This window comes from Sceloporus occidentalis, unplaced genomic scaffold (genome assembly GCF_023333645.1).
Source record: "Sceloporus occidentalis isolate IW3139 unplaced genomic scaffold, rSceOcc1.0.p SCAF_61, whole genome shotgun sequence".
In the NCBI taxonomy this organism is placed as follows: Eukaryota; Metazoa; Chordata; class Lepidosauria; order Squamata; family Phrynosomatidae; genus Sceloporus; species Sceloporus occidentalis.
In genome coordinates this window covers 4798386-4826181 of record NW_028317041.1, presented here as the reverse complement: position 1 = coordinate 4826181, position 27796 = coordinate 4798386, and the positions used below count along the sequence as shown (strand labels likewise).

At 41.6% G+C, this 27796-nt stretch overlaps 1 protein-coding gene across 1 annotated transcript; it reads right to left on the bottom strand.

Annotated features, from left to right (window-relative positions):
• Positions 1 to 8695: 8695 nt before the first annotated feature.
• On the bottom strand, positions 8696 to 21259 carry LOC149287435 (histone-lysine N-methyltransferase SETD7-like). The gene is made up of 8 exons (XM_089492934.1): positions 21220 to 21259; positions 14589 to 14718; positions 12860 to 13061; positions 12015 to 12204; positions 11066 to 11147; positions 10139 to 10256; positions 9322 to 9479; positions 8696 to 8876 (listed from the first exon to the last, which is right to left on the bottom strand). The coding sequence occupies exons 1-8, from the start codon at positions 21257 to 21259 to the stop codon at positions 8696 to 8698; spliced, it is 1101 nt and encodes a 366-aa protein (XP_089349060.1).
• Between the last annotated feature and the right edge of the window lie 6537 nt (positions 21260 to 27796).

Here is a 27796-nt window from a genome sequence, read left to right as displayed (position 1 = left end):
TTCTTAGTCTTCATGGTGCTCCTTGCTCTGATGTTGCGGACTCTGTAAATATACTCAGATCATGTGACACTTAGATTGCACACAGGTGGACTTTATTTAACTAATTATGAAGGTAATTGGTTGCATCAGATCTTATTAAGGGGCTTCATAGCAAAGGGGGTGGATACATATGCACCCACCACTTTTTCATTTATTTATTTTAAAGTTTTGTTTTTTTTCTTCATTTCACTTCACCAATTTGGACTATTTTGTGTATATCCTTTACATGAAATCCAAATAAAAATCAATTTTAATTCCAGATTGCACTGCAACAAAATAAGAAAAACCAGGAGGGGGTGAATACCTTTGCAAGGCACTGTAGATGCCTCATCTGACAGGTAGCCAAGCATTGAAGGGCCTCCCTGTAACAAGCAGTTGTCCATCTTATAGGAACCTTCCCAACATGTTTAAAAGTAACGCACCCTTCTAAGCAGAACCCCCGCCAGCAGATGTCTCTCCAACTTGCAGCTCCCTTGGCTAACTTTGAGAAACCTCCACGGACAGGTGTTTATAGACCTTATCAGATAAATATGATTTAAATATGATTTATTTTTTCTACTTGTGCAGTAGGTCTCCGAGCACCATGATAAAGGAGTTATGTGGGAATTGTTGCCCGTTCATCCAGTAGAGCATTTGTGAGGTCAGGCACTGATGGACGAGTAGGCCTGACTCGCAATCTCTGTTTCAGTTCATCCCAAAGGTGTTTGATGGGGTTGAGGTCAGGACTTCAGCATACCAAGACATTTTGGACAAAGCTATGCTTTCAACTTTGTGGGAACAGTTTGGGGAAGACATTTTCTTATCCCAGCATGACTGTGCCCCAGTGCACAAAGCAAGGTCTGTAAAGACATGGTTTGGATGAGCTTGATGTGACAGAACTTGACTGGCCCGCAGACTCATCCGGGTTAGGGAAGAAGGGTACACCTGCCTCTGGTACTTTTTTTAATATAATTACTGAATAAGTGGATTCCTTCCAGTGACAAGACTAGTGTCTTTGTTGAAAATATTCTGCAAAGAACCTAAACCTCTAACCACACGCACACTCATCCACATTGCCTTCTTTTGCCACCTTCTGTGACGTGGTAGAGAGAACGATGGGCGCACGCACAGCACACCTAGCAGCCATGTGCTGGAATTCTTTTCTGTACGTTGGCATTGAGAAAATGGGGGTGAGACTAGCCAACTGGCAAGCACAATGCATAGGGGAAAAGTTACTGCCTACAGTGACATCTTTTGTCGTTTTCTTGATGACAGGTCTATTTTAAAATGCGTAAATAACCAAGAAAAAAAATTTTGCATAACGTGTAAATATACGCAGGTCGCACAGTAGAGAATGTTCAAATTATTATAGATTATATATAAATTATAGGTGAATAAGTTCTGGTTTAAATAGGGTAATAACTTGTCATCCTTGGCAGAATCTATACCAGCAATATTGCACACCAATCCCCTGGTTACTATCGACAGTTAATGGTATGAACTAAATCTGAATTATTTTAACGATGTAGAAACATGATAATTGGTTGGAGAAAACGGTCTACATTGATCTATAAACACCTTGCCTCCTTCTCCGTAAAGGCCAAAGTCTTGTGCTGCAGTCCTGCTTAGTGATCATTACTGCTGAATGGCTGGCTGTGTGCCTGTAGTCATAGCTGCAAATAAATACAAAGTCTTCTTTATAGGTCTGGGTACGGGGCACAATCTTCCGTGGTCTTCCCTTAGACTCATCTTTGGATTGTTGTGCCAGCTGCCTTCAGTGGCCAACGGCCAAGTACCATTTTTAAAGGGAAAAGTCGATGTAAGTCAAGATAACTTTCTTTAAGCATTCAACATACTGTTTTGTACAATGATGTAGTATAGTACTAAACAAAAAACTGTTCCAATAAACATCTGAAGAGATGGACCGCATTGGGTAGTCATTGGGCATTCCCTGCACAAGCATCAAATTGAGCTGATGGTTAATGAAGTCTTGGTTATCTAATAAAGTACTGTATTTGCTCTATTATAAGACGACCCCCCAAAATTTGAATATTAATTTATAAAACCAAAAAGCCTGAATATAAGGCTACTCTATAAAAAAATAGTTTTATTAGTAAATATTCATGTAAGCTATTTTTTCATAAAAACTATGATTGAGAAAAATGCATTTTTGTTTTTATTCCCTTTTATTTGCCAACCTGCTCCCCAGTTATGCACATCTGCTCCATGGCTTGCTACTCTGCCCCCCAGATATTCCTTATACCCTCCTATGCCACTGTGCCCCCCAGGTATGCCTTATACCTCGCCGATGCCACTCTGCCACCCGTCTGATACGCCTTATACCCCCTATCTGCCCCCTTGACTTACCGATGTATCCCTAGACTTGTCCCCTGTGCTCCAGACTCCCTGGTGTCAAGTGGGGGCAGGCGGTGGACGTCTGCGCAACCTCCGCTGCTACCCAGGACTTCCGCCAGGGGTTCTATGACGGAGCACCGGCCTGACATGACCTTCCGGTGCTCCGAAGCCCAGGCGGAAGTGTCGGATAGCAGCGGAGGTTGTCTGCGCAGACGTTCACCGGCTTCCATCTATGAAGGAGCACCGGAAGGTCACGTCACGCCGGCGCCTTGTCATAGAAGCACTGGCAAAAATAGAGGTTGTCTGCGCGCATCATGCAGACGTCCACTGGCTGCCAGAGAGGAGGATCCAGGTCCCCTGCAGCGCGGATTATAAGACGACCTTAAATAGAAGATGAGGGGAATTTTTCTTTTATTTGTCTTATAATGGAGCAAATACGGTGCTTTGTTCCATAGACTTTCAGAAGTGAGAGGGTCCTGGTGGGGACTTAAGACTGAGACTTTCTATTGTTTATAAGACAGTATATTAAGGACTTGGTATGTTTGTACAGTAGATTGCACTAGGATCACAGGGAACACATACTTGTAGCAGATATCAAATTCATTGTGTCGTATCTGGAAAGCTCCACTTCTCCAGGTCACTAAGGGGAAACTCTGTGTCACGGGAGCGGCGTTGCGGTCCACCTACCCGAATCTCACGAGGGGGCTCCGGGTAGTAAAGTCAGAAAGTTCCCAGGTACGTAGCATCACAGTGTCCTTAGTAGTAGACACATCAGGATTACATGCACAGAAACACGGTAATCATTCTTAATACAATAGCTGCTGTTCCTAATGTTATGACTTTTGAATTAAAAACAAACTGTAATACCATAGGCGCCATTAATGTTACAACCGTAGTTATCGCAGGTATGTTTCTATACCAATTGCCATCATGACTATACATTTTCTTTTGGGACTGCTTCATGGGTTTCTTCCTGGAGAAACTACTAATTTAAAAGAAATGCAGCTCAAATGATCCTGTATAACCTGTCACATTAACATCAATAAACCCATCAAAATAAAAAGCATAAAAAACATGCAGAAGGATGGGGCATACAAAGCTACCTATAATGTAAATACAAATGCTGTTCCGTTTCCTATTACAAATGCTTAAAGGTTGAAATTATGTTAAGAGTATTAAACAGGAACTCTAAATTAAATTACCCCATAAACTGCAAAAAAAAATTCCATTTATTAACTGTTTGGTCAGCCACTCTGTGTCTCAAACCAGGATTCGCTAATCCCACAGAACAATGGCACCATTATCTATGTAATGACAACGCAATAAAATGAATTTAAGGGGTAAAGCAAATATAAATGCACATACTTATAAATAAACTGAATTTTAACCTCCCTAATTAAATACTAATAGTTGACAATGTCCTGCAAACGTCCAGTTTAGTGATTAGATGCCAGGCCTGGACATCTGGAACACTGGGCATGTGTCCAGTAGGTGACTCACCCACCTGATCAATAGAATCCAGAAGAACTTTTGCTTTGTCTCAGGATTCATTCTAAAGACACCTTCTAACAACCCATAGTGCTCAGTTTCTTATTTTCAAGACTATTTATAGTCTGGGCAAGGTCACTCATATTAAAATAACGAGCAAAAAGATAAAACACTTAAAACTAATTAAATGGGTTTAATGTGTTTTCAGAAATGAAGTTTAGGAAAGAAAAGCCTTGTAAACAGTAAAGTATTTTTTTTAAATACACCCTGCTGAGATAGGGAATACCTTGATGGAGTTTTGAGGGACAATCTCTTGCAGCTGTAGTTGTACAGAGTAGTATTGCCAAAGTCTGTCCATGTTTCTTTTGTATCTTGTCTGCATTTCTTTTGAAGCAGAAGGCCATATAAAACCAGTCTATTCTACTTTTTCATGTAAAACGCAATTAGGCAAGATCTCCCATCCCTTGGTCTGGGCTATTCATTTTCCTCTACTTATTAAAATGTAGAAGATATAACATAGATAATTTATTTGTATGAATCCTTTGGGGTACTGAAAACCTACTCCTTTCTGCCCTGTGACCATAAATGTAAATGATACTCTTAACCAGTGCTTTTGTTTGGTGCAGTGTTTTGACAGTGTTAAACGGATATGTTTTGACAGCACAACCCAGATTTAGGGAAAGCATGACCGTTTCTTTAGGGTCATCTTGAGAGTCATTGGGTTTGACATGCAACAATGTTTAATATTCTTTCCATGAATTTTACCATCAACATTGAACAAAATATTGAGATCACTTCCCTGTGATAACAAATTCCGTTTTCTAGAACTAAAGAAAAATAGCACGATAGCTCTAAGTTCTGCTTAATATACTTGTGTGGATGGGAGTTAACAGTTAAAAACCTAACTACTTCCATAAGTAACAGTCGGAGATAACACCTAGCACGCACACATTTTGTAGTAGAAAATTTTAGACTGAAAAACCGCACGAACATAACAAAGACAGCCCAGTTTATTCCCCAACTATCAATAATAAGTGTTGTGCATCCTATGCTCGGCCATCTATCACAAAGGGGTAAGTACTGCCATTTTCTGCAAAGAGTTTGTGTGTTTTGACCTGAGAATGTGAGTCGGGAAATAACGCATGACTGTAAATAAAGTTACACTACTAATGTTCTGGCTTATTCGCTAAACAGAAGTGTATTCTAGACCCCATCTCCAACAAGAATATTAGTAGAACTAAATGGGAAACGCTATAGATGAGATACACTTACTGAGAACGAGCTCCGAGAAGCCTACCCTGTGAGGTTCCAGGCATTTGTATGACAATTTGAATACAAGGTTACGATCTCATAACATATACGCTTAGTTTCTTAACATAGGTGTATATCGTATTGTATTTGTGCTGCCCACATAAACTACAATAATACTTCTTGAATATGTAGCTAGCCAAACCCCCACGTGGTTTCTTAGAGCCATAACATGATTTACTGAGTTAGACAGACAGATCATGTATGCATATGGATGAAAAGTTAAGTGAAGTTGCTCCTTTTGCACTAGAAATCTGAACGTTACCCAGTGGCGTCGCTACAGGGGGGCAATTGCCCCCCCTAGGTTATTCCTTGCCCCCCCCGCCGAATTTCTAACTGCCGACTGCCTACCGGGAAGCTGGGAGATTTCCCGGTGGACCGGCTGATCTGGGGACCGGTGGATCGTGATGCCGTGCGGGCACGGCGATGCCTCTGACAGCTGCTACGCTGAGGCTCTTCATCCCGCCCCCTTGAAGACGAGACGTGACGCTTGCGGGGGGGGGGACTCACGCGGTCATCGGAGCTCCTCGTGTGCAGTGAGTTCCGAGTGCAGAGCAGACAGGAGGCTGAGCAAAGAAGTTAGCCGGGAAACGAAGAATAAATACGGATTATACGGTATTAATAAAATTGTTGCTCTGTGGGACTCTAAGCAATGTGGAGTGGACATATATTAAATCTAAATAACATACAAAAGGGGGCTGGCTGGGGGGCATAAGGGTGCAAGGCAGTGGGGGTAACAGTAAACAAGAGAGGGCTGGGTGGGGCATCTTATATAAAGGAATACTAAAGGGGTTCCTGGCTAGCTAGGGGCATAAACACAATTGTGTGGGGGCACAACTACACAATGGAGGCAACATACAAGTGTGTGGGAGAATTAAAACATAATGGGGGGTTGGGAGGGGCATCACATAAATCAAAACATAATTGGGGCATAAATAAACAATGTGGGGCTGGCTGGATGGCACAAATACAAGGGGTGTGACAGTGTGGGCATCAATAAACAAGTAGGGGCTGGCCGGTGGCATCACATAATCAATACTAAAGGGTGGCTGGCAGGGACATCAATACACAAGTGGGCAACTGGGGCTATCACATAAATCAATACTAAAGGGAAGGGCAGGCCCGGGGCATAAATACATATTGCACTGGCTGGAGGCCTTTGGCCTTTATACAAGGGTGTGGGGACACCACATTAATCAATACTAAAGGGGCAAAAACACAGAAGTGGGGATCAATGAAAAAGCAGTGTGGAAAATCCATTCTGTTGTAGGTGTCTGTGTGGTAGAGCCTGTCCTGGTGTGTGTGTTTGGGTGTTGGTGTGAAAGAGCCTGTCCGGTTGTGTGTGTGTATGTGTCAGTGTGGCACAGCCTGTCCGGGTGTGTGTTTTTGGGTGTCGGTGTGGCAGAGCCTGTCCTGATATGTGCATTTGCGCATGTTTCCTGGCACTTAACTTACAGTAGGAACTATTTCATTTTTACTTATCCAGAGACAAAACCACTTCAGAGGACAAAACTTTCTAGGCCCAGAAATCAGTGAGAGGAAAAGTTAAGGTATTGTGTTATTTACTCTATAATATTTATTTCAAGGATTAGACGTACTAAATTGTTGTTTCAGGCTTCCCATGTTGACTGACTGTTGTTTTTAGTGGACTGATTACTCCCAATCCCACCTCATACTATCTGCCTTGCACTGATCTCATCTTTATCCAGTACACGTGGATGCCATTGAGTTAAGATTCTGTCTGTTCCTCAGTATTTTAACACTTTTGTATCCTAAGGATTTTAATATCAATGTGGTATTCTGTTATCATTAAGAAACTATTTAATATATATTTTAAAAATAATTATTCATAGCTATTTGAATGGCAATTAGTGTGACTTCAAAAAAGGTATGTGTAAGGGTAGTGGCATGTGCTAACATATATGGGGCTGGTGTCCCAATATTTCCAGGTCTGCTTTTCATTCTCAAAACAAACCTGTGTAGAGTAATGCAGCAGGCTCCATAAAAGGCATAGTATTTTTTTTTTGGCTGGAGTGGCACTTTCAATGAGCACAGGTCAAAGGTGTCTAAAATGTCACATTTCTATTTGTTTTCAACTGACTTTAGCATCACTGATGCTAATTAATGTGGTAGATGCAAAGCTAGGTCTGGACGTCCATTAATACCGGTATTTCCGTAGCTTTGAAATATAAAATACAACTTATAAACATGTTTTAAACATTGCAATGCTTGATACGCCTATAACAGGCCTGGTGAAAGATTTTGGTTACTAGTGTGTAGTAACCAACAAGTTACTAGTTTTTGAAAAGGTCTTAGTTAAACTGAATTGAGCTTCCCAGGTGCCTGCCCTAAGCGCTATTGTGCCTCTGCGTGGTTTTTTACTATGAGCTTATCCTCTGATACAACGCTTTTGGTGTCAGATACATCAATATGCTACTCAAACTTTGAAACTTACATTTAATCTTACACGTCTTTGGGCCTTATTTGTCTGCTTTCCGCAGGAGGCACCTAGGTACACCATGGCAAAAAAAGCAAGCAATACTTCTTATGCTCTCAGTTACTGCTAAGAAGGCAACGCTGTCCCAGTGGGTACATAATACCCCCCTTCACTGGATATGGCTCTTACTAGATATCTCATTTTCATTTTGAAGTAGGAAGTGGCTGGCTGAGTAAAATTGGTACATAGTACTTAGTATTAGATTAGTAACACACACAAAGACTCAGGGTCTGTTCATTGGTCTTCATTAGTGACGTATTTAACGAAAGTGAATATTCAATGGTGAAAATTGCAGTTGTTCCAAGGGCGACAAACTTTGCAAAAGACATATCAGGGAAGGGGAGCTTTACTGATGAATCATCTCCTGCCATCATTTGAATTATTAGGGTTTTGTACCAGTGGCATGATTTAATGGTGGAAAATATTAGTGCCCCCCCCCCGTTTTGACTGTTGTATCTTATGTGCCCCCCCCTATATTTTGTTCCTAGAGTCGCCACTGACGTTACCCCCACAATACCAAGGAATATACGACATAAGAACAAGTGAAACGATTCAGTATGAAAAATTCTCGTGCTGTGTGTAACATGTTGTGATTTGTTTTCTCCTGCAGGAGAATAAATGATTCTTGTGTACAGCACATTTAAGCAACTCACACCATAGCAAAAAGAAAAGCAGAATGGAGCATATGTATAAATGACAAACACTACACTGTGTCCTTGAATATCTTGTATTTGTGAAAAAAAGATATGGCTCTGCCTTTTGGGTCCTAAAAATATATGGCAAAACTACCCAAGGTTGCATTTGCCTAATTGTATGACATTTATGAAAAAAAGCTATAAATACAATTCTGCTCCTTGAATATTTTAGCTTTTAAAGAAAAAAAAACACATTAAAACAATAAATTCTCATGTAACTACAACAGATCAATCTAGAGTTAGAACACTGAAGGATCTTTGTATTCCATACCAGTCTTTAGTAAGAAAAGTTATGCATAGATCCTTTCAACCAAAGCACTGTATAAGGCTCTGTTCACTTCTGCTGTGTAATCTGAAACGCCTTCAGTTGTAGCTGGTACCATTCTGGTGCCTCTGGGCCATTTTTCTCAGTTGTATTGTGATCATAGCCATAGGCCACAGTCAATTCCTCATCCTTTTCCACAGCCATGATAGTCCGGATGCACTTAATGGGTCCAAATCGTGGATGGACAAACCTGAACACAACATAAATTCTGCTTATTGTTTACAATATCATTATTCATAGATCACTATTTATTATACTTCCCAAATATCTATGTTCAGACACCAATGGAGACCCGATCATGTGCTTAATATGCTTGCATTTTCTTCTAATCTATAAGCAGTACTGTTAAGGATCTAATATTTAAAACGTTACTACAAAGTGGCTAAAATCCCCTAGAATATAAATACAAAATTGGGTACTTCTAAAGGAGAGTTATTACAATATAATCATATAGAATAGATGTATGATACAGAATATAGATGTATACTTGAGGGGGGAAAAAGTAAATCAATATAAAGTAGCAGCAGTCTTTTCTGGAATGACTGAACATCCCAGAATGCCTTCAGTTGTTGCTGGTACCATTCCGGAAACATGAAAATAGGAAATGATGCCAGGTTCTTCAGAATGATACTTACGTGTCATACATACAGTTCGGTGTGAAGGAATGGTTGGCTTTGTGGCCCAACGATGAACAATACGTTTCAGTCATATTGTATGGCTCTGGAACATCAATGACAGTTTCCTCATCTAGGGATATTGTGTTGCCATTCATAGACCAGTCCCTACTGTCTACCTAACACAAAAAGAACACAATTTCTATTTTACCAACTTGATAGTTGTTTTAGAAAACCTCTTGGATGATGTTATTCACAACTTTTTTTTCTACTAACTAAATATACCTTTGCAGATCTCAGAAACCCCAAAAGATTGGAGAACTATTTTTCCACAAGAACCAAGGATAACAAGCACAAGGCCTAGACCACTGAAACCAAATGTATCTTCTCAAGCATAAGACCACTTCTATGCGCTTGTGTTTCTATTATAGATTGTTATGCTATACAGTACACTACTTCTGTTTACCCATTGTAAGCTATATAAAAATATGATAATCTTCTTATATTCTATATGTGTTTTTGCCAGCCAACACTGTTGTTGCCTTTCAGGCAATTGTTGTTGTGATGTTTGTAATGGTGCAACTGGTTCAATTACACTTGTATAGTGAACTGTCACTAAAGCTATTAGACATGGCTAAATACTACCCAGATATAGCCCACTCCCATCAGTCAGAAGACATATGTGTTACTAGGTCAAGGGTGTGCAATAGTTAACACTCCCAATATTGATGAACAACACCCATAATGCTAAGACAACCAATTGAGCGCAAAATAGTAAGGGGAAGCCAATTTGCAATGTTAATATCCCCTGTAAAAAAACAAGCCTCTGAATCCTTACCTCATGATGTGTAATCCTTACACCGTTGTAAAATGACATAACAGTTTGAGGCCCGGCACTTATTCTCGCATAGAGACCTTCTCCAGCATTGGAAACTAGCGAGGGAGCGATATAAACTCTACAAAACAAAAACTAGATGGCATTACATTCATCTATACAGTTAACTAGATATGTATAACTAAATTAAAATAAAAGTAAAATATATAGAACTATATAGAAACTGAAGTGGATCTACCAGACATCACTTTAAATTGTATGTAGAAGTTCCTGCCACATGAATATCTCATTCAGTAACGGAAATTCACACGTATATGTGAAACTGTTTCTTTTTGATAGCCGTCAATATAATTACAACCATTTACGCGGTGCTGGACAAAGGCATATAGTTATGATGTAAGAGGTTTGTACCAGAAAAACATAAGTAACAGTGGTGCATCTTCTGGTGCCATAGCAGTTGTATATTCCCCAGATTATTATATATTAAAATAATAATTTTGGCTTCTCATCCAAAATTTTCTGAAAATAAGGTCCTTGACTTCCATGATAGTTTTCTGCAGTGATGAGCTGGCTGACAGATACTGCTCTACAGGGAGAGACAATTTACCATCCCAGATAGGCAGAGGGTATCAAGCAAATACCCTCTCTATGGATATACTGTATGTCACTTACTGCATGTGCAACGAGTGACTGTCAGCAACACATCACTGCCTGAAAGCAGCTCATAAAACACTAGGTATAACCAACCCATCTTAATACAGCAGTAGTCTTTGTTCCTTTCCACAGACACAAATTAAATCCTCGTTAAGATAGATAAATTCCAGTAGATTAACAATTTTCATCATGTTAGACACATGATTGCTTATCCAATAGAGCGATATGCATATATTTTCCTGATCTCCGCAATACGGAGATTATACAAACGGCTACCTTTCTGATTCGTAGGGGTCGGGAAGCAAAGGATTTGTAGAAATACAGGATGAAGTAGATTTATCAAAAGTATAAACACTGCCTATAAAAAAGAAAATAAAGAAAACTCATTAGGGCAGAAGTTTTCATTCTTCTTGTACAGTTGGTTAATTAAAGTGCCTACTATGGACCATAATGAGTGAGGTCAAGCAAACACATTCTGATTCTGGAGTAAAAGACTGGACTACCGATAACCTCACCATAGCACAACGCATAGGATGCTCAATAAGTTTTACCAATGTGAATGTTAAGTAAATAGCTCATTAGTTGGACTCCATTTTATTATATGAATATATTGGAACTATGGGCAAATTGGAGTAATATCCTGCTTGTGCTGTACCGGTCTGCCATATTACTATAGATTATATGTACATGGTTCCATATAGATGCCTGATTATTTAGGCCTTATTTGGTTTGTTCTTGGGGGTGAATCTACCGGTTTAGAGGCATGTGAAGGTAAACAACTCCTACAACCCCAACTTTGGCCAATATTAGGATTACTGGGGAAATATTTACATAATGTTATGTTGCACACTGTCACATATGACAGGAGCGGTGTCATGTCCGACAGGCTTCCAGGTTGTGAGAACTGGCCTCTTAAATAGCAGAGGATTATGGGTATACGAGTACTTGCATGAAACAAACTATAAAATTACAATTTATGCAACTTTTTTGTGACAAATGTTACATACATATACCCAACAACCATAAGACAATAACACAAAGATATAAAAGTATATTGGGAGTTCCCATTTCATAAGAGGGTGTGTTTTAAAACAAACATCCACGTGAATTTATGGTACGTTTATTGTTAATAAAAGCAGGTGCTATAGCCTCTGCTTGCTAGCCATACCACTGGAAGCACCCTGGGAAAGAATCATTGAACGTTTGTATTAATAAATCAACTTACCACCCGGGACCATCTCAAAGTGAGGCTTTCCTTCTTCTACGGATGCCAGATAGGTCAGTTTTGCTTCCAACATCTCTCCATCAATAAACTTTCCGTACAGAGCCGTTCTTCCATCTGGGTAAACGTAGGCAATCTTATCCCCAGTCATCTCTCCGTCCTCGTTCACCTCCCCAACAAGGCTGCCTCCATCCTGCAATGCAGTGACGCATGTGTAAACACGTCCAACAATGGCCTGAACTATGTTCTTTATTTTTGTAACCGTTTGATTTAATGAATTGGCTTGGGCGTTTATCCCACTTGTGTGTTGCCGTGACACGTCCTGTACATAGGAGGCTTTTTACACAAAAAAAATCAGCGCACATTTTCCTTATTATGGCTGAATTCTTGTTGTCTGTCAGTAGATTCCAATAATTTACATTTCAAAAATTTTCTCTGTCATCCCCCCCCCCCATGTAAATTATGGAAAACAGTGGATAAAGTAGAGGGAAGGAAATGCTTCCTCTTGACCCCCTAACACTGAACAAATATAACCCACACATCTGTCATTTGAGTGAATTTTGAGTAAAAAAGGTCCCTGTATCAGATACAAAATAAAATGAATACCACAAGAACACCATCAGAACTCAACCACTAGTTGTATACCCACCAAAAGTGACAATTGCTGCTGTGGGCAAAATACCAGGGGCAGTAATGTTCCTGCTCCCTCCCTTTACACTGCCAGTCAATACCCACAGAGAGAAAAGAGAACTCTTGTTTTAGGTCAAGCTAATGTCTTAAATGTTGATGAAAGACAAACCGTTAAAGGATATAAGCAATCTTTACCATACTTGTAGAAATGATCTTACAGGATAGTAGATCCAGCAGATGCCATGTCGAACGTTATCTTTGTATTGACCTTTGAAGATCAGTCTACCATCTGCGTCAAATTCTTGAGCTGGACCATTTAGCTCCCCATCCACATATGTACCATGAAGGGCTCCTCCATCCTCATAGGTATAGATACCTTGGCCTTGCAATGCATCATCCACATAAAATCCTTCCAGAGCACTAAAAAAACAAAAGTGACCTCGTAAGATGTGTGAAAATGGTTCTAATGAGAGTCCTCAAGGACTCAAATAACCTAACTCTATTGAAAAGGTCTCTGTGTATACTGGTTTTAGTAGTAAAGAGATGAGTCTAAATGAACCATACAAACCAAAGGCATTTTAAAAAACAAAACCCTGCCCAGATAAATCAGTACAATTTCTATTTAAATAAGAACCAAATATGTCCTACTTCTAATTCACTGTACTAAATAAAAGGTTTCAACTCCCTTATAGCCTTTACTACATTGCGGGGGAAAAAGTGTTACATGAATTAATATGGTAAACTATATATTGGGTTTTTTCCCAGTAGAAGTTCAGCTTTTAATTGGTAGCTGGCTTGAGGTAAAATGGGCATAGTTGGACAAAATATGAAGTCCTAAGTAGAAAGAAAACCAAAATATTTTGTATGTGTTTTAATGTGTTTTTTTTTTCTTACACAATAAATACACATATATATATATATATATATATATATAAAATAAAGTTATTACATGTGACTCTCCAAGGTCTCTTGAATAACACAATACCACATTTGTGCTAAATTACATAATCACAGGGTCACTACATGCCCCCAAGTCATGGGTGCACACAACGGTTTCAAGCCAAGAAATGTTCACAGTTGAGCCAAAAACGTGCACCTTGTGATTTGGATGAAATCTCTACCGCTAAACATCACAATAACAAACTATGTATTGCTTGAAAACACAGCATGTGAGGGTTTGAAGACACTCAACTTATCTTTCTAGGTAGCTCACAGCAACTACAAAACAGAAGATATTTGGCTATTTTGCTGTCTTAAAATCCAAGCTTTTAACTTCATTTGATATTGGTCCTAGGTACATAACATCTGGATGATGGGCAACTCAAGGGGTCTTGGGTAGCTTTATTTATCTGGAGCAAATTAGAATATCAGATATTCTTACCACAGTTCTGTTGTGGGACTGGTCTAATATCTATTTTTTTGGATTGTAAATTCTACCAGCCGTTGAGAGTGCTCTAGTAGTTGCTATTTGCTGAATGGGCCACAGAAGCAATGGCTATCCCATGCCAAAACCCAACCACCGCAGACTTGGATGGCTTTCTCACAGGATCTTTAGAAAATTTATCCTCAAGAGAAATAGGCGTCTTCCTCATAGCTTTAACTGCAGCCGGATCCACTCTAGGAACGTGCCAGCAAATAGATGTTGTAGGCCTTTTCTGGCTTCACAGACTGGGAACAACTTTCTAAATATATCCAGTAAACAAATGGTAAGATCTCTTTACTTCAGTATCCCCGGCCATATCCAGGGCTGCTATACAGATAAAAAAAAATAAAAAATAAAAATTCTGCTACTGCTTTCTCTTTTTTTCCTTCACTGTTGTTTCATGCCATAAATGTTTCCATATATACCACTGCATAGCCTTAATTGTAGATATGTGTTGTGGCAATTAAGTCCCAATATCACTGCAGAACTAAGAAATAATAAAACCAATGACACCACTACCGTACCTGCCATCAAAGAAGAAGAACTTTCCACGTCCATTTTTTTCACCGTGTACAAAGTGTCCCTCAAAGCGGTCCGTGGAGCTGTAGCTCACTGTGCAGAAGCCATGGGGCAAGCCATCTTCATCCAACTCACCTACAGAGAAAGATTGTTCAGGAAAAGGGTTGTTATACGTGATATCTTATTTTCCACATGTTCTTTCTAAATGTACATTGCAAATGTAAATCAATGTACTTTGGAGCCTTTGGAGGTAGACGTTCATCCTACATAGTTTAGGATTAAACAAAAACATTACTTAAAATTAACATGCATTCTACTTTCCCTGTAAGAAGGAAAATGAAACTGTTATGCACACGTTTACTTAGTGCTAAAACCAACGCGTTAAGGGTATTAAAAATATATTCTGTTAAAAAATAAAGCCATAAGAACCTAACCTGAACACATTTCCCAGCTTCTTTAAACATTTCCAATAACGTGATAAGGCACATATACACACAAAACAGATTAATGAAAAAAAAAAAAATTCCTTGTCGATAAAGCTAAATGTGTAAATATTGGAAATGCAGTTTGAAATGAAATATAATTATTAAAATGGAAGAAAAAAAACCCACTAAAAAAAATGAGATGCAGTTGATTTAAAGGAGACAGCTCTGTGAAATGTGTTAACGATTTTAAGTAAAAGGAAGAATATGCCATACACGAGTGTATTTGCACGCAACACTGGTCTGAATACAAGGACTATGGGGTTATGAATGAAAAGTGATGCTGGTGAATGTGATGCACTCTTGGCAATGTCCAAGCACGTGGGAAAGTTGTGAAGGTGTAAAACGAGACTTGTGTTATTTTCTCACTGCAATAATTAAAAAAAAAATAAAAAATGCATGCATGCATCCATGAGTACGTCGTAGAATGCAAATAATTACACATTTTACATACTGTATACTATTGGCTATAGCGTTTCCTTTTAAAATCAGATTACTCATTTGTGTAAAGAAATGTATTGAAAAAAAATATGCGGGACATGACAAGCAGTTTCTTGCAAAACATCTGTTTAATAACAATTAAACAGGTTACAGCTAGAAAGCAGACGTCAATGTGATCCCAAATTTGGGTGATATAGTATGATATTTTAGAAGAAAACATCCCATAAAAACACACAACATATATTAGACTTGGACAAATGGACAAAAATGATTCAAACAAATTTTTTGTTTTGATTTTGGTCCATTTGTTTTCCGACATTTTGTTTCTTGTCCTTTCTGTTTGGAAACTAAATTCACTCCGACTCATGTTTTTACTCTCTCATTCTCTCTTGCTCATGGTCCACGAATGTCTCCCTATCTTCTCCGCCGACTGCTTCAGAGTCCCTATCCCCTTGCCACACAGTTCCACTTCTTCTCCTGCATCTTCTGTCTTCAGTCGCTGATGCTTGTGTTTTCTTTGTCCGTTTCTCCATGGACATGGCCTTCCGGTGAACTTCCACAGATAGATTTGTTGAGAAAGAGGTACTGCTTCTTTTTCTCCGTGAATGTGTCATTATTCTGGACTCCTGATGAACTGTGTTCACGGAGAAGCGGACAGGACATAAGGCAGGAGAACAAGATGTAAGAGAAGAGGAGCTACACAGCAGAATCGGCCAGACATTGCATGTGTGAGAGAACGTGAATGAGAGTGTGAAGCGAAAATTTGGAGCATCTTGCTTTATTTCATGGCAGGTCCCTCATTTTAGGAGATTTGCCTGAATTGACAAAATTAGTAAATTTCGTTAAAATTTTAATTCACACAAATCCGAATGTGCAAGTCTAATATAAGCGTGGCCCATGTGGTTGCTTAATAATATCAGAATAAATAGGCTATTAGGTGTTATTTTGAATTCTAAAATAGTAATATACTAGAGAACCTTACCCTGCTAAATGTCATGTCTAGAATAATCTGTATTCATTTACTTCATGCTGATATTATTATGTAAACTTCACAGGATTGGGGCGCAAGTAAATATGGAGAAAAACAACAATAGTGCAGTAAAAAGTGTACACTTAATAGTGTAAATGTGCAATGCACTCACAAATGTTGCAGTATGGGAAGCTCATCAAAAGAGACCAAAGGGCTTGTAATCTTCTTTCAGTCTGGAAATGTATAAAACAGAAACCCAAATGGTGCGGCGTTTTTTACACGGCGAAACGCGTTGAGAACTTATTTTATTTGAGTATATTGCTTTGTATGCTGCTACTCTCGGATCCTGACTTACCTGTGGATGTTTGATCTTCTGTCCCACTCAGGTTTTTTACACTGTATGGCTGATTCAGCATAACGTCATTTGAGTTATGCCACCAATTTTGTAAGTTTTATTCTACTTTATTAAAATTTTGGACAAAAAGATTCTGCACCATTTGGGTTTCTGTTTTATACATTTCCAGACTGAAAGAAGATTACAAGCCCTTTGGTCTCTTTTGATGAGCTTCCCATACTGCAACATTTGTGAGTGCATTGCACATTTACACTATTAAGTGTACGCTTTTTACTGCACTATTATTGTTGTTTTTGGTTTTCTCCACATGTAGAGCCCTGCTGCCTAAATAGCACAGGGCGGCATGTTGTTGTGGGGATAGGAGCTAGGGTTCATTGAAAGGTCAGCTATTAGTTATATGGAGGGTTCAAAAGTTCAGGCTTGAAGTTTAAAAAAACAACAAAAAAAAACCAAACTGCTAGGTTATATAACTTAGAAATTTCGGGGTGTGCGCGCGCCGCTTAGTTATTTGCCGCCTTTGTCTCGAAGACACCTCGAGAGCGCTTAGGTATGCCTCGCGCTGCGCAAAAGGCGCGAATTCGCGCTATAAATAGAAGGGGCTGAAGTGGAAGCGTCTCATGCCACAAGGCGAACTGCAGGCTGTGCTACTGACCTTTTTAAGGCTGGTAATTCGGCTAAGCAGGAGAGCCGCGGGCGAAGATGGAAGCTCTTCTTGAAAAACTCCCACCCACCCTCCCTGATATATATATATATATATATATATATTAAAAAAAAAAAAAAAAAAGTCGTGTGCTTTTATTGGGGTTAAGGTTGTCCCAAATGGGATGAACTGGTTATGTGGTGGTTTGTCTACTGGCTTTTAGGGCGGTAGGCATTGTACATATATATCGTGTAAATTATATGGTGGTGAAACTCTGGGTTTGTATGGTAAAATAAGTATTGTTAAACTAAATAAAAGTCCACGGCCTGTTTATTCCAAGAAAAAAAGTGTCTTTGTTTTTATTTCACAATATTGGTTTATTGTTACATTTTAATGGTTTTCATTATCCCTTACAACTACATGTACTTGCGCCCCAATCCTGTGAAGTTTATCTTGTTTTGAACATTTATGAGGAGTGTTTTTCGTTTGGCAGCTGCAGAACGTGTAGGAGATTTCTTCTATTTATCACTTACATATTATTTCACTTTATATTTCTTTTTCACTTTAATTCACTGAATTGGTGACTTTTTTCCTGATATTATTATGTGACTGTTTGGGAGTAAAAAATAAACCTATCATTTCTAAATATCTAGAGATTAACATTTGGAACAATGTATCCAATATCACTACTAGCAAAGAAAACAAAAAAAATTGGTGCGGGAGATTGAAAATCTGTCAATGAATCTGTTGTTAAAGAGGCTACTCGTTAATGGACACGTATGAACTCTTAATGAAAGGATTCCGTGCCGCAGGCGGTCTGTCCATCTCACTTGGCATTGCTCTGGTCGTGTGGCCAATTTGCCTCCGCTGCCCATAGCTTCCAGTAGTGTTTTACATCTAAACTTTTATCCATCATCGCTCTAATCTGTTTTGTCTGCCTGCTGTCACAGCACAGTGCTTGTCTAGCAGTAAAGGAGATTATTCTCACAGCAGCAGCGTTTGTCTGGGTGAGAGGTAATTCGCTAGGCGTTAAAGAAACAGAGCAATGGGAAAGGCCAGTCTATCCCTCTAATATCAAACATTTAAAAGTTTATATATTTATGTATTATTTGATCACCTTGGTTATACAATAACATAAAATCCAATAAAATAAAAAATGCTTCCCTTTCAAAATGTGCATGTATGCCCCATAAAGTATATGTATAGCTGGGTCGGCCAGTGTCTGGATGAGGCCGATTCATGAAGAATAGATGTGATCAGGAGCCGAGGCAGTTTATTACACTCATCCTCCACTAATTCAGCGTTTTGGACGTTTCTTCACGGCAAGCAAGACTACATTGGCTTACGTGTGGAGCCGTGAGATGGACACGAGTTCTGACTTCATACTGGCTCTCCTCGTACCATGTACCCGTAAATATGCCTATTAAAAACACACAATTCAAATAAATAATACTAACATCTCAGACAATAGCAGACCTAAGAGATGTCACAATGTATGCTCAAGAGCTCACATCAATCTCCAGCTGAATGTAGGTGAAAGAGAATGGTGTCTGTGAAACTAGATGGTCAACCTTGAGTCACTAAATTAAAGTGAGCGCTGGGGCCAGGAGTACTGGATTTCAGAATATCCACGAGGCCCAAGTTTACCGTTAACTGAGGATTAGAGCTACGCTTTTCTGATGCCTATCTTAGTATGAACTTGTAAAAAATGAGCTTTCAGTAGAAGCTGCAGCTCTCACCTCCTGTGAGGCCACCATGATCCGAAGCTTCAATAGGAGCGCCCAGGACACCCCCCACCACCGAAGCTGACTGCCGATAAGCATTTCACGTGTCGGTAGATGTGTTCAGCACAATGCATCTCCTGCACAGCAAACAGAGGGCGGGTAGGTAAAGGGGGCAAATGCTTATGGGGGTTTCTGCAGATTTATTCGGGGGGGGGGGCCACCACGTACATTTAAAGTGCTATAATATATATTGAGCTTTACAATAATATCTGTCAGCACATTTATCTGTACGAAGATGCCCAACCACTCCATGCTAGTATTATAAGACACTCACTACACCGTGTCATATGTCTGGCTCTACAGACTGACCCTTTTTTTTTTTTTTAAACACGTTTTAGCCAAACCAACTGCAATTAAACGAGACGGCCGTCTTACATTGTCTTATCAGTCCGCAGCACATGGGAAGCTGGAGGCCAGATAACTCCCTAGGGCATACATGGTCCAATGTTTAACCCTTTGAGTGCCAGAGGCAATGCCTTACTCAACATACCAGCACCCGCAGAGTTAAACCCAGGCAATCTTGCTTCCTGCCAAGAAAATACTTGTGCTTCGGGGCATGCGAGCCAGGCGTGCGCAGCAATCAGCCAAGGGAGAGAATATTTATAGATAGCCATCTTCGGCTACATCGTGTCAGCGAAGCCTCATCGCTCGCGTTCAGGGAAAAGTCGATCTTATTTACTAAACTTACCTTTAAGGTTTTTTTGTTTATCAATCAGCGTGATGGTTTTGGAAACAATGTAAACGTTCATCTCAAAGAAGCCGTGGCAGAGCTATCATGGTCTAATCATTTTCCCGTCTTATCACCCCACCATTAACAATGCCTTCATAAACCTATCAACAACTTTATGAAAGGGCAGCTGCCTTAACGGGGAGGAATAATCATACAGATACTTAGAACAGATAATAGCACGTACGGGAATACAAGCAAGGTGGACTTTTCATAGATACATAGTCTTTGGTTTAATATGCAAAACCCCATTAAAAAGGTGTTTACTTTATATGCAGAACAGTACATTATCCGTTATAGGCTCCACCGTCTTTCGGAACGGTCTCAGGACTATTCTGTGCGACAAACAAGCCGCTTCTCCCCCAAAATCTGTGCATAATTATATTAAAAAAACCTTTTCCCGGCAGACAGTGTGGTTTATTCAAAGGGTTGGTTGCAGTCTTTACTCCCTGCCTACACATTCGAAAGATCCACTGCAGTGAGCTTCTTCTGTAGGAAGAGTATGGCTGGCCCTGCTTAATGTATAGTTAATAAGGGATGTGTCTCCAGTTTTACCTTTTAACTCATACATTACACAGGGCCAACACAGCTCTAGTTGAAGAAACTTGCTACTGACGGCCGTTATTAACGAATAGAGAGCTAAACCCCAAACCTTCCCTTTAGTGAATAAACCCATATTTGATATTTACAACCAAACTTCCTTAAAGAACACACCATGCATTTGTAATGTCAAGCTTTAAAGGACTACAAGTCCCATCATGTTCAATCCCCCCCACGTTGTTGCTCATAGGTGTAACAGTGGAGAAGATACGAGTATTCTTTTTTCCTCCCCTGATCCTTTCTACTCTTGCTGTGTTGGGGTGAGTACTGGCGGTGTGTACACGAGGAGCAGCGCCTGCACATGGTGTCATCTGCCTGCTGTACGTACACGATGCGAACACGTGGTTAATCTCTGGGGTCTCCATGATGATCGCATGTGTTTTGGTTCCCCCCCCCCCGAAACGAGTACCCCATGCCGGGTCAGCCTGCTTCCCCTTCCCTTCTATGGACCGGATTCCCCACTAGATCGCTCTTGTAAATCGATCCGCTGCACGGATGTTACGTGGCCCCCGGACGCGCTAGGATCTGTACATCAGGGGTGGGCTTCCTCTTTCTTATTAGGCTTAAAGGAGGCGAATTCCTTGACACCCAGAAACTCCTGCTGCGAGTGTACACAACAACAACAACAACAACCCACCTTCCACCGTCTCCTCCACGTTTTCATCATCGCTGTCCATGTCTTCCTCTGCGGTCGGCGAATTATTCGGTGTGCCCGGACTCCCCGCTCCCTGCTGGGGATTACTTGTCAGTGCAATGGCTGCCAGCCTCCGGTGATACAGCGATAGGCTGTCCGGCCCCTGTCCCGTCACCAGCCCTGTAACAGCCTGCCGGTCTCTGCCAGTCCCAGCTCACTCAGTGCTTTAAATAGAGCTGGTGTACTGACATCACCTGGACCTGCTTACTGCACCCCCCTCTGCTCACCCCCCCCCCCCCCCGCTTAATGCCCCCCGTCACTTCCCATAAGCCTGACACAGTGCTGTGAATCATCTGGCACACACCACCCTGCACCCCACAGACCAAAAGTGTTTTTCTCATATTACATACATGTTACATGTTTACCTAGATACATACAACATAGTCTGAGTAGCCTGTATCTGCTGTGTGTCTTTAAGGAGCTCAGGGCCAGGAAGCTGCCTTTGTTGTCCTGGGGAGACTTCTGCAGAATCCCCCCCCAAATGCGTCTGCAAGGGGGATACCAGAGATGTTTAAAGGGACTTCTCAATCATATGCATTAAAGTCTATATGGTGGCTGGAGTGTCTTAAATAACCTCATGATAAGCTCCTTTCAGGAGGACCCCCTCCCCTCTTGTATAGGTAATGCACTACATATGTCCCCTTTACCAATTGTACACCACTGTGGCATATGATGGCATATGTTTTTTAAAATCTCCAGGACACACTACATACTACATTTCACTGCGCAACGGCACACAGTATAGGGCAAAGTAGGCACCTAGAAAATAAGGGGTTAAATAATACACTATACAAACACATCTTAGATTAAAAGAAGATACATATTCACAAGTATGCCAGCCTTTTGCTTCTCATGCACCTGCTTTTGTGGGCCACAACTACCATCACTCATATCATCAGCTTGGCTGAGGGTGATTGAACTTGCAATTTTGTGTGTGTGTGAGCATGGATGAGTAAGTGTGTGTGTTTGAGCATGTATTTTTAAATGTGGTGAGATGGAGTGTGTTAGCATGAGTGGTGTGAGAGAATGTGTGTTAGTGAGTATGAGTAAGTGTATGCAATTTGTGTAAGTGTGTTTACATATGTGTGTCAGAGTGTATGTTGGAAAGAGAGAGGGCAAGGGGGAAAGAAGGCACAGACAAGCTGTTTGAGGGGAATGATGGCACAGACCAGCTGTTTAGGGCAAAGATGGCACAGACAGGCTGTGTGGAGGTTAGGATGGGACTGATAAGCTGCTTGAGACAAAGACTCACAAGTTTGGGGCAAAGGTGGCGCTCACAAACTGTTTAGGGCAAAGGTGGCAGTGTGGGACATGTTGCTTGGAGAAATTGGGGGCCCTGGTGCAATTTTAGCACCAGGGTCCGGTGGTTTCTAGTTTTCCCCTGCTCTTGTTTATACCTAACTTGAACTTTAAAGCAAAACTGCAGGTATGTACATTTCTGCTTTACTATCCTTGGAATATAGCCAAAAGAGATAAAGGGCTAGGTGACCGAGATTCATATCTGATTACATTTTAGTAAAACAAACACATATGCCTACAGCTAATCTCACAGCTGTATTTATTTATTTAGCGCAACGCTTATACTACAATTTTTTTTTAAATACTTTTTATTAGAAAGAGTTTTCCTTTTTTTTTAACAACAAAACATTAACATACATAAGACAAAAAAAGAAAAAAAGAATACGACGGCAGCTCTTGTATGATGTATCTAACAAGTACATTAGTTCTTTGCAGGATGCAGGAAGGACTTATGGGGTTTTTGAGAGGTCAAGAGTTAAATCATGAGTGGTCGTTCAGGGTTACTGAGAAAAACTTGTTACAACTTGTATATTTCATTCCACATTTTTTTTGTTTTCACTGATGAGTCTATAATCCAACTTACCTTTTCTTCCATTGTTATTTGATATTTTATCTGTGTTATTAATAAAGAATGGGTAAAATCTAAATCTTGTTTCCAGTATTTAGCGATTAGTTTTTTTAACTGCTAAAAAACAATGAGTCGTAAGGGTCTTTTGTGTTGGTGTCAGAAGTGGCCATCTTTGGTGCAATAGAGCTTCTACTGGCTCTCTTTTTATTACGATATTTCCGGTATGTTTTAAGAAGTCAAAGGCTATATCCCATAGATTTTGAATTTTTCTACATTTCCACCACATATGTAGATAATTGCCTTCTTCTAATCTGCATCTCCAACAAATATTAGATTGTTGTGGGTATATATAAGATAACCTTTTGGGGGTTAGGTACCAGATGTTACATAACTTGAAATGAGTTTCAATTAGAGACAAGTCTCTTGTGGTCTTAGAGATGTTTCTAAAAGTGTTATTCCATTCCTCCGGATTGATCTGACCCCTTAACAGGTTTTCCCATTTTTTATAGTTTTATGTTTTTTTCTCGTGTTATTATCTACAATTTACTGTGTACTGCGAAGGGCCAGCCCCAGTGAGCTTCTCCTGCACAGAGCTGGTGGATCCATGGGACACAGGCGGTAATTTGACAGGAGCTGCAATTTGCCGGGTATTTGCCTGGGTGGGACAACAGGGCAATTGATGCCCCCCTAAGCTGACAGCAGGGCCGGCCCAAGACAAAATGCCGCCTGGGGCGAAGTTTAAAATGCCGCCCCCTTCCTCTCCCTGCCGCCCGCCATTATCTACCCTTCCTCTCCCCCCCGTACTTACCTGTCAGCAGTCCTGCGGTGAGTCTCCCTGCTCGGTCTCGGTGCCGGCCTGTAATGCTGAGTCCAGGAAATGACATCATGTTCCGGGCTGCACCGAGACCGAGCTAGAGGGCTCGGCTTTAAAAAAATAAATTAAAAAAAAAGGGCTTGGGGAGGCAAAGTGCCGCCCCTTCAAAAGTGCCGCCTGGAGCGGTTGCCCCACTCGGCTCCATTGTCGGGCTGGCCCTGGCTGACAGCATGCTTCAGAAGTAGGGATAAAGAGGTAAGTCCAGAGTCCCGGACATACCTCTTTATGCCCGTAGTTTCAAGAAGGAGACGGGGTTGACTAGGGTCACTGCATAACCTAGCAGGAGTAGCGCAGCAGAGGGCTGCATGGGAGGGAACCTGAGGACAGGGTAAGTGAGTTGCGGGTGTCTGGATTTGTTTGTCTGCATGTATGTCTGGGCATATGATTTTGTTTGTGTATGTCTGGGTTTCTATATGTGTACAGTGAAGGAAAAAAATTATTTGATCCCCTGCTGATTTCGTACGTTTGCCCACTGACAAAGACATGATCAGTCTATAATTTTAATGGTAGGTTTATTTGAACAGCGAGAGACAGAATAACAACAAAAAAATCCAAAATAACGTTTCTCAAATAAATTATAAATTGATTTGCATTTGACTCAGTGAAAAAAGTATTTGACCCCTTTGCAAAACATGACTTAGTATTTGGTGGCAAAACCCTTGTTGCCAATCAAAGAGGTCAGGCGTTTCTTGTAGTTGGCCACCAGGTTTGCACACATCTAAGGAGGGATTTTGTCCCACTCCTCTTTGCAGATTCTCTCCAAGGTTTTGAGGCTGATGTTTGGCAAATCAAACCTTCAGCTCCCTCCACAGATTTTCTACGGGATTAAGGTCTGCAGACTGGCTAGGCTACTCCAAGACCTAACTGTGCTTCTTCTTCAGCCACTCCTGTGTTGCTTTGGCCGTGTGTTTTGGGTCATTGTCATGCTGGAATACTCATCCACAACCCATTTTCAGTGCCCTGGCTGAAGGAAGGAGGTTCTCATACAAGATTTGACAGTACATGGCCCCATCCATCATCCCTTTGATGCGGTGAAGTTGTCCTGTCCCCTTAGCAGAAAAACACCCATAAAGCATAATGTTTCCACCTCTGTGTTTGACGGTGAGGATGGTTTTCTTGGGGTCATAGGCAGTGAGTTGAGTTGATGCCAAATAGCTCAATTTTGGTCTTATTTTGGTCTGACCACAACACTTACCCAGTTCTCCGCTGAATAATTCAGATGTTCATTGGCAACCCTCAGACGGGCCTGTGCATGTGCTTTCTTGAGCAGGGGGACATTGTGGGCGCTGCAGGATTTCAGTCCTTCACAGCGTGTTACCAATTGTTTTCTCGGAGACTATGGTCCCAGCTGCCTTGAGTTCATTGACAAGATCCTCCTGTGTAGTTCTGGGCTGATTTAGCATCGTTCTAATGATTATTGAAACTCCATGAGACTCCGTGAGATCTTGCATAGAGCCCCAGACTGAGGGAGATTGACATTTATTATCGCACCAACTGTTGTCACCTTCTCACCAAGCTGCTTGGCGATGGTCTTGTAGCCCTTTCCAGCTCTGTGTAGGTCTACAATCTTGTATCTGACATCCTTGCACAGCTCTTTGGTCTTGGCCATGGTGGTGAGTTTGGAATCTGATTGATTGATTGATTGCTTCTGTGGACAGGTGTCTTTTATACAGGTAACAAGCTAAGATTAGGAGCACTCCCTTTAAGAGAGCGCTCCGAATCTCAGCTTGTAACCTGTATAAAAGACACCTGGGAGCCAGACATGTTGCTGATTGATAGGGGATCAAATAATTATTTCACTGCAAATCAATTTATAACTTACTTGAAATGCGTTATTCTGGATTTTTTCCATGACCCAATTTCGGCCATGTTTTAGCTGTCGGCAGATGGCCTCATATTTGACTCTAGAATACAGAGGAGTCTATGGTTGACTCAATGACTGCAAGATTACCAGGTGCTGTGGCTGAAAAACAAGCCCAAATCATCAACCCTCCACCACTGTGCTTGACAGTTGAAAGTAGGTGTTTGTGCTGATATGCTGTGTTTGGTTTTTGCCAGACATGGCACTGTGCATTAAGGCCAAACATCTCCACTTTGGTCTTGTTTGTCCAAAGGACATTGTTTCAGAAGCTGTGCTGCCAGGTTCTTTCTATAGAGAAGAGGCTTTCTCCTGACAACCTTTCAACAAACCATACTTGTTCAGTCTTTTTCTATATGTATTGTCATAAACTGTAACATATAACATGCTAACTGAGGCCTGTGCTAAGTATAACTCTTGGGTATTTTTGCAACTTCTCTGAGCATTGCAATGTCTGACCTTGGGGTGAATTTGCTGGGATATCCACTCTTGGGAAGATTGGCAACTGTCTTGAATGTTTTACATTTTTTGATAATCTTTCTCACTGTAGAATGAATAATATTTCTAACTGTTTGGAACACTTCCTAGATTGATGGGCAGTGTCAGGTGGGGGGGGGGTGGAGCGTGGCGCAGGCACCACCACACAAAGTCCAGTAACGCAGTACAAAAAGAGGCAAATCCAAGAGAATAGTCGGGGTCACGGTCCAAAGGTCAAGGCAGGCAGCAGACAGCATAAACAGGAGACGAAGCCAAGAGTTCAGTATACCAGGGACTAAAGTACTACAGAGGTCACAAGCAAGAACTAAGCTTAACAAAGAAGCACTGGTGTTGAGGTTTGTGGGGATTATATAGGGGCAGGTAATGAGAAGTCCGCCCCCTGGCACCTGTTCCCCTCCCTTCTGATACACCTGAGTGGAGGGAGACAGAGCAGTATCTACCTCCTCCCCCTCCCTCTGGTGTCTGTTGGAGAGGGAGGTTACATCAACGGGGCTAAGCCCCGCCCCCTCCTCTTCTGGAACGCGGCGCGTGCGAGGCACTCCGTGCACGCTGACCGTGAGGTCGGGAGCGCGGCTTTCCACGAGGCAGTGCCGCGCCGTGATCGGGAGGTCCCCGTGACGAGCGACCCGAGACTCTAGGTGGCCACGTCGCAAGGAGGCCGGCCGACGGGGACCGCGGTCCGATGCTACGGACCCCGCAATGAGGTAGGTGGTCCCCGCCGGGTCTCACATACCCCCTCCGTACGAGCGACCCCCGGGTGTGACGGGGAACGGGGCGACCAGGATGGGTGCGATGGAAGGATCAGATCTTAGCAGGGGCGTGAACGTTGGCCATGGGTTCCCATGACCTCTCCTCCGGGCCGAATCCCTTCCATAGTACAAAGTACTCAAAGCGACCCCTGCGGATGCGTGAGTCCAGGATGCTTTCCACCTCGTATTCCTTGTCGTCGTCCACTAGGACTGGAGGAGAAGGAGGGGTACCTTCACAGGCGTCCTGGGGAGGGACCCATTTCTTCACCAACGATAAGTGGAACGTGGGATGAAGACCCCAGGAGGCAGGGAGCTGGAGCCTGACTGCAGCCGGACCGACCAAAGCGGTGACAAGGAAGGGTCCTAGATAGGTGGGACCCAACTTCTTGGAGGGTGTCCGAGTGGGTATGTATTTGGAGGAGAGCCACACCTTGTCGCCAACTTGAAGAGGGGTATGTGGCCGGTGGTGCTTATCGAACTGTTTCTTGTGGTGTGCTTGGGCTTTCTGCAGCGCGGCTCTTAGGACTGGGACGGTTTGTTGTAGGAGCTGGATACGGTCCCGGGCCGGAGGGACACCCTCGGTGGATGGGAGGTCGAAGAGAAAGGACGGGTTGTACCCGTAAACCGCTTTAAAGGGGGACATCTCTATGGACCGTTGTAGGTGGTTGTTGTAC

What these genes read in the sequence shown, in the direction of transcription:
- LOC149287435 (XM_089492934.1), bottom strand. Translation starts at nt 21,259, where the DNA reads ATGGACAGCGATGATGAAAACGTGGAGGAGACGGTGGAAG. An exon ending in TCTGCTGGATCTACTATCCT is followed by an intron (nt 12,205 to 12,859) that starts GTAAGATCATTT and finishes ACTGCATTGCAG; the next exon opens with GATGGAGGCAGCCTTGTTGG. An exon ending in CTTTGAGATGGTCCCGGGTG is followed by an intron (nt 11,148 to 12,014) that starts GTAAGTTGATTT and finishes TCTTTTTTATAG; the next exon opens with GCAGTGTTTATACTTTTGAT.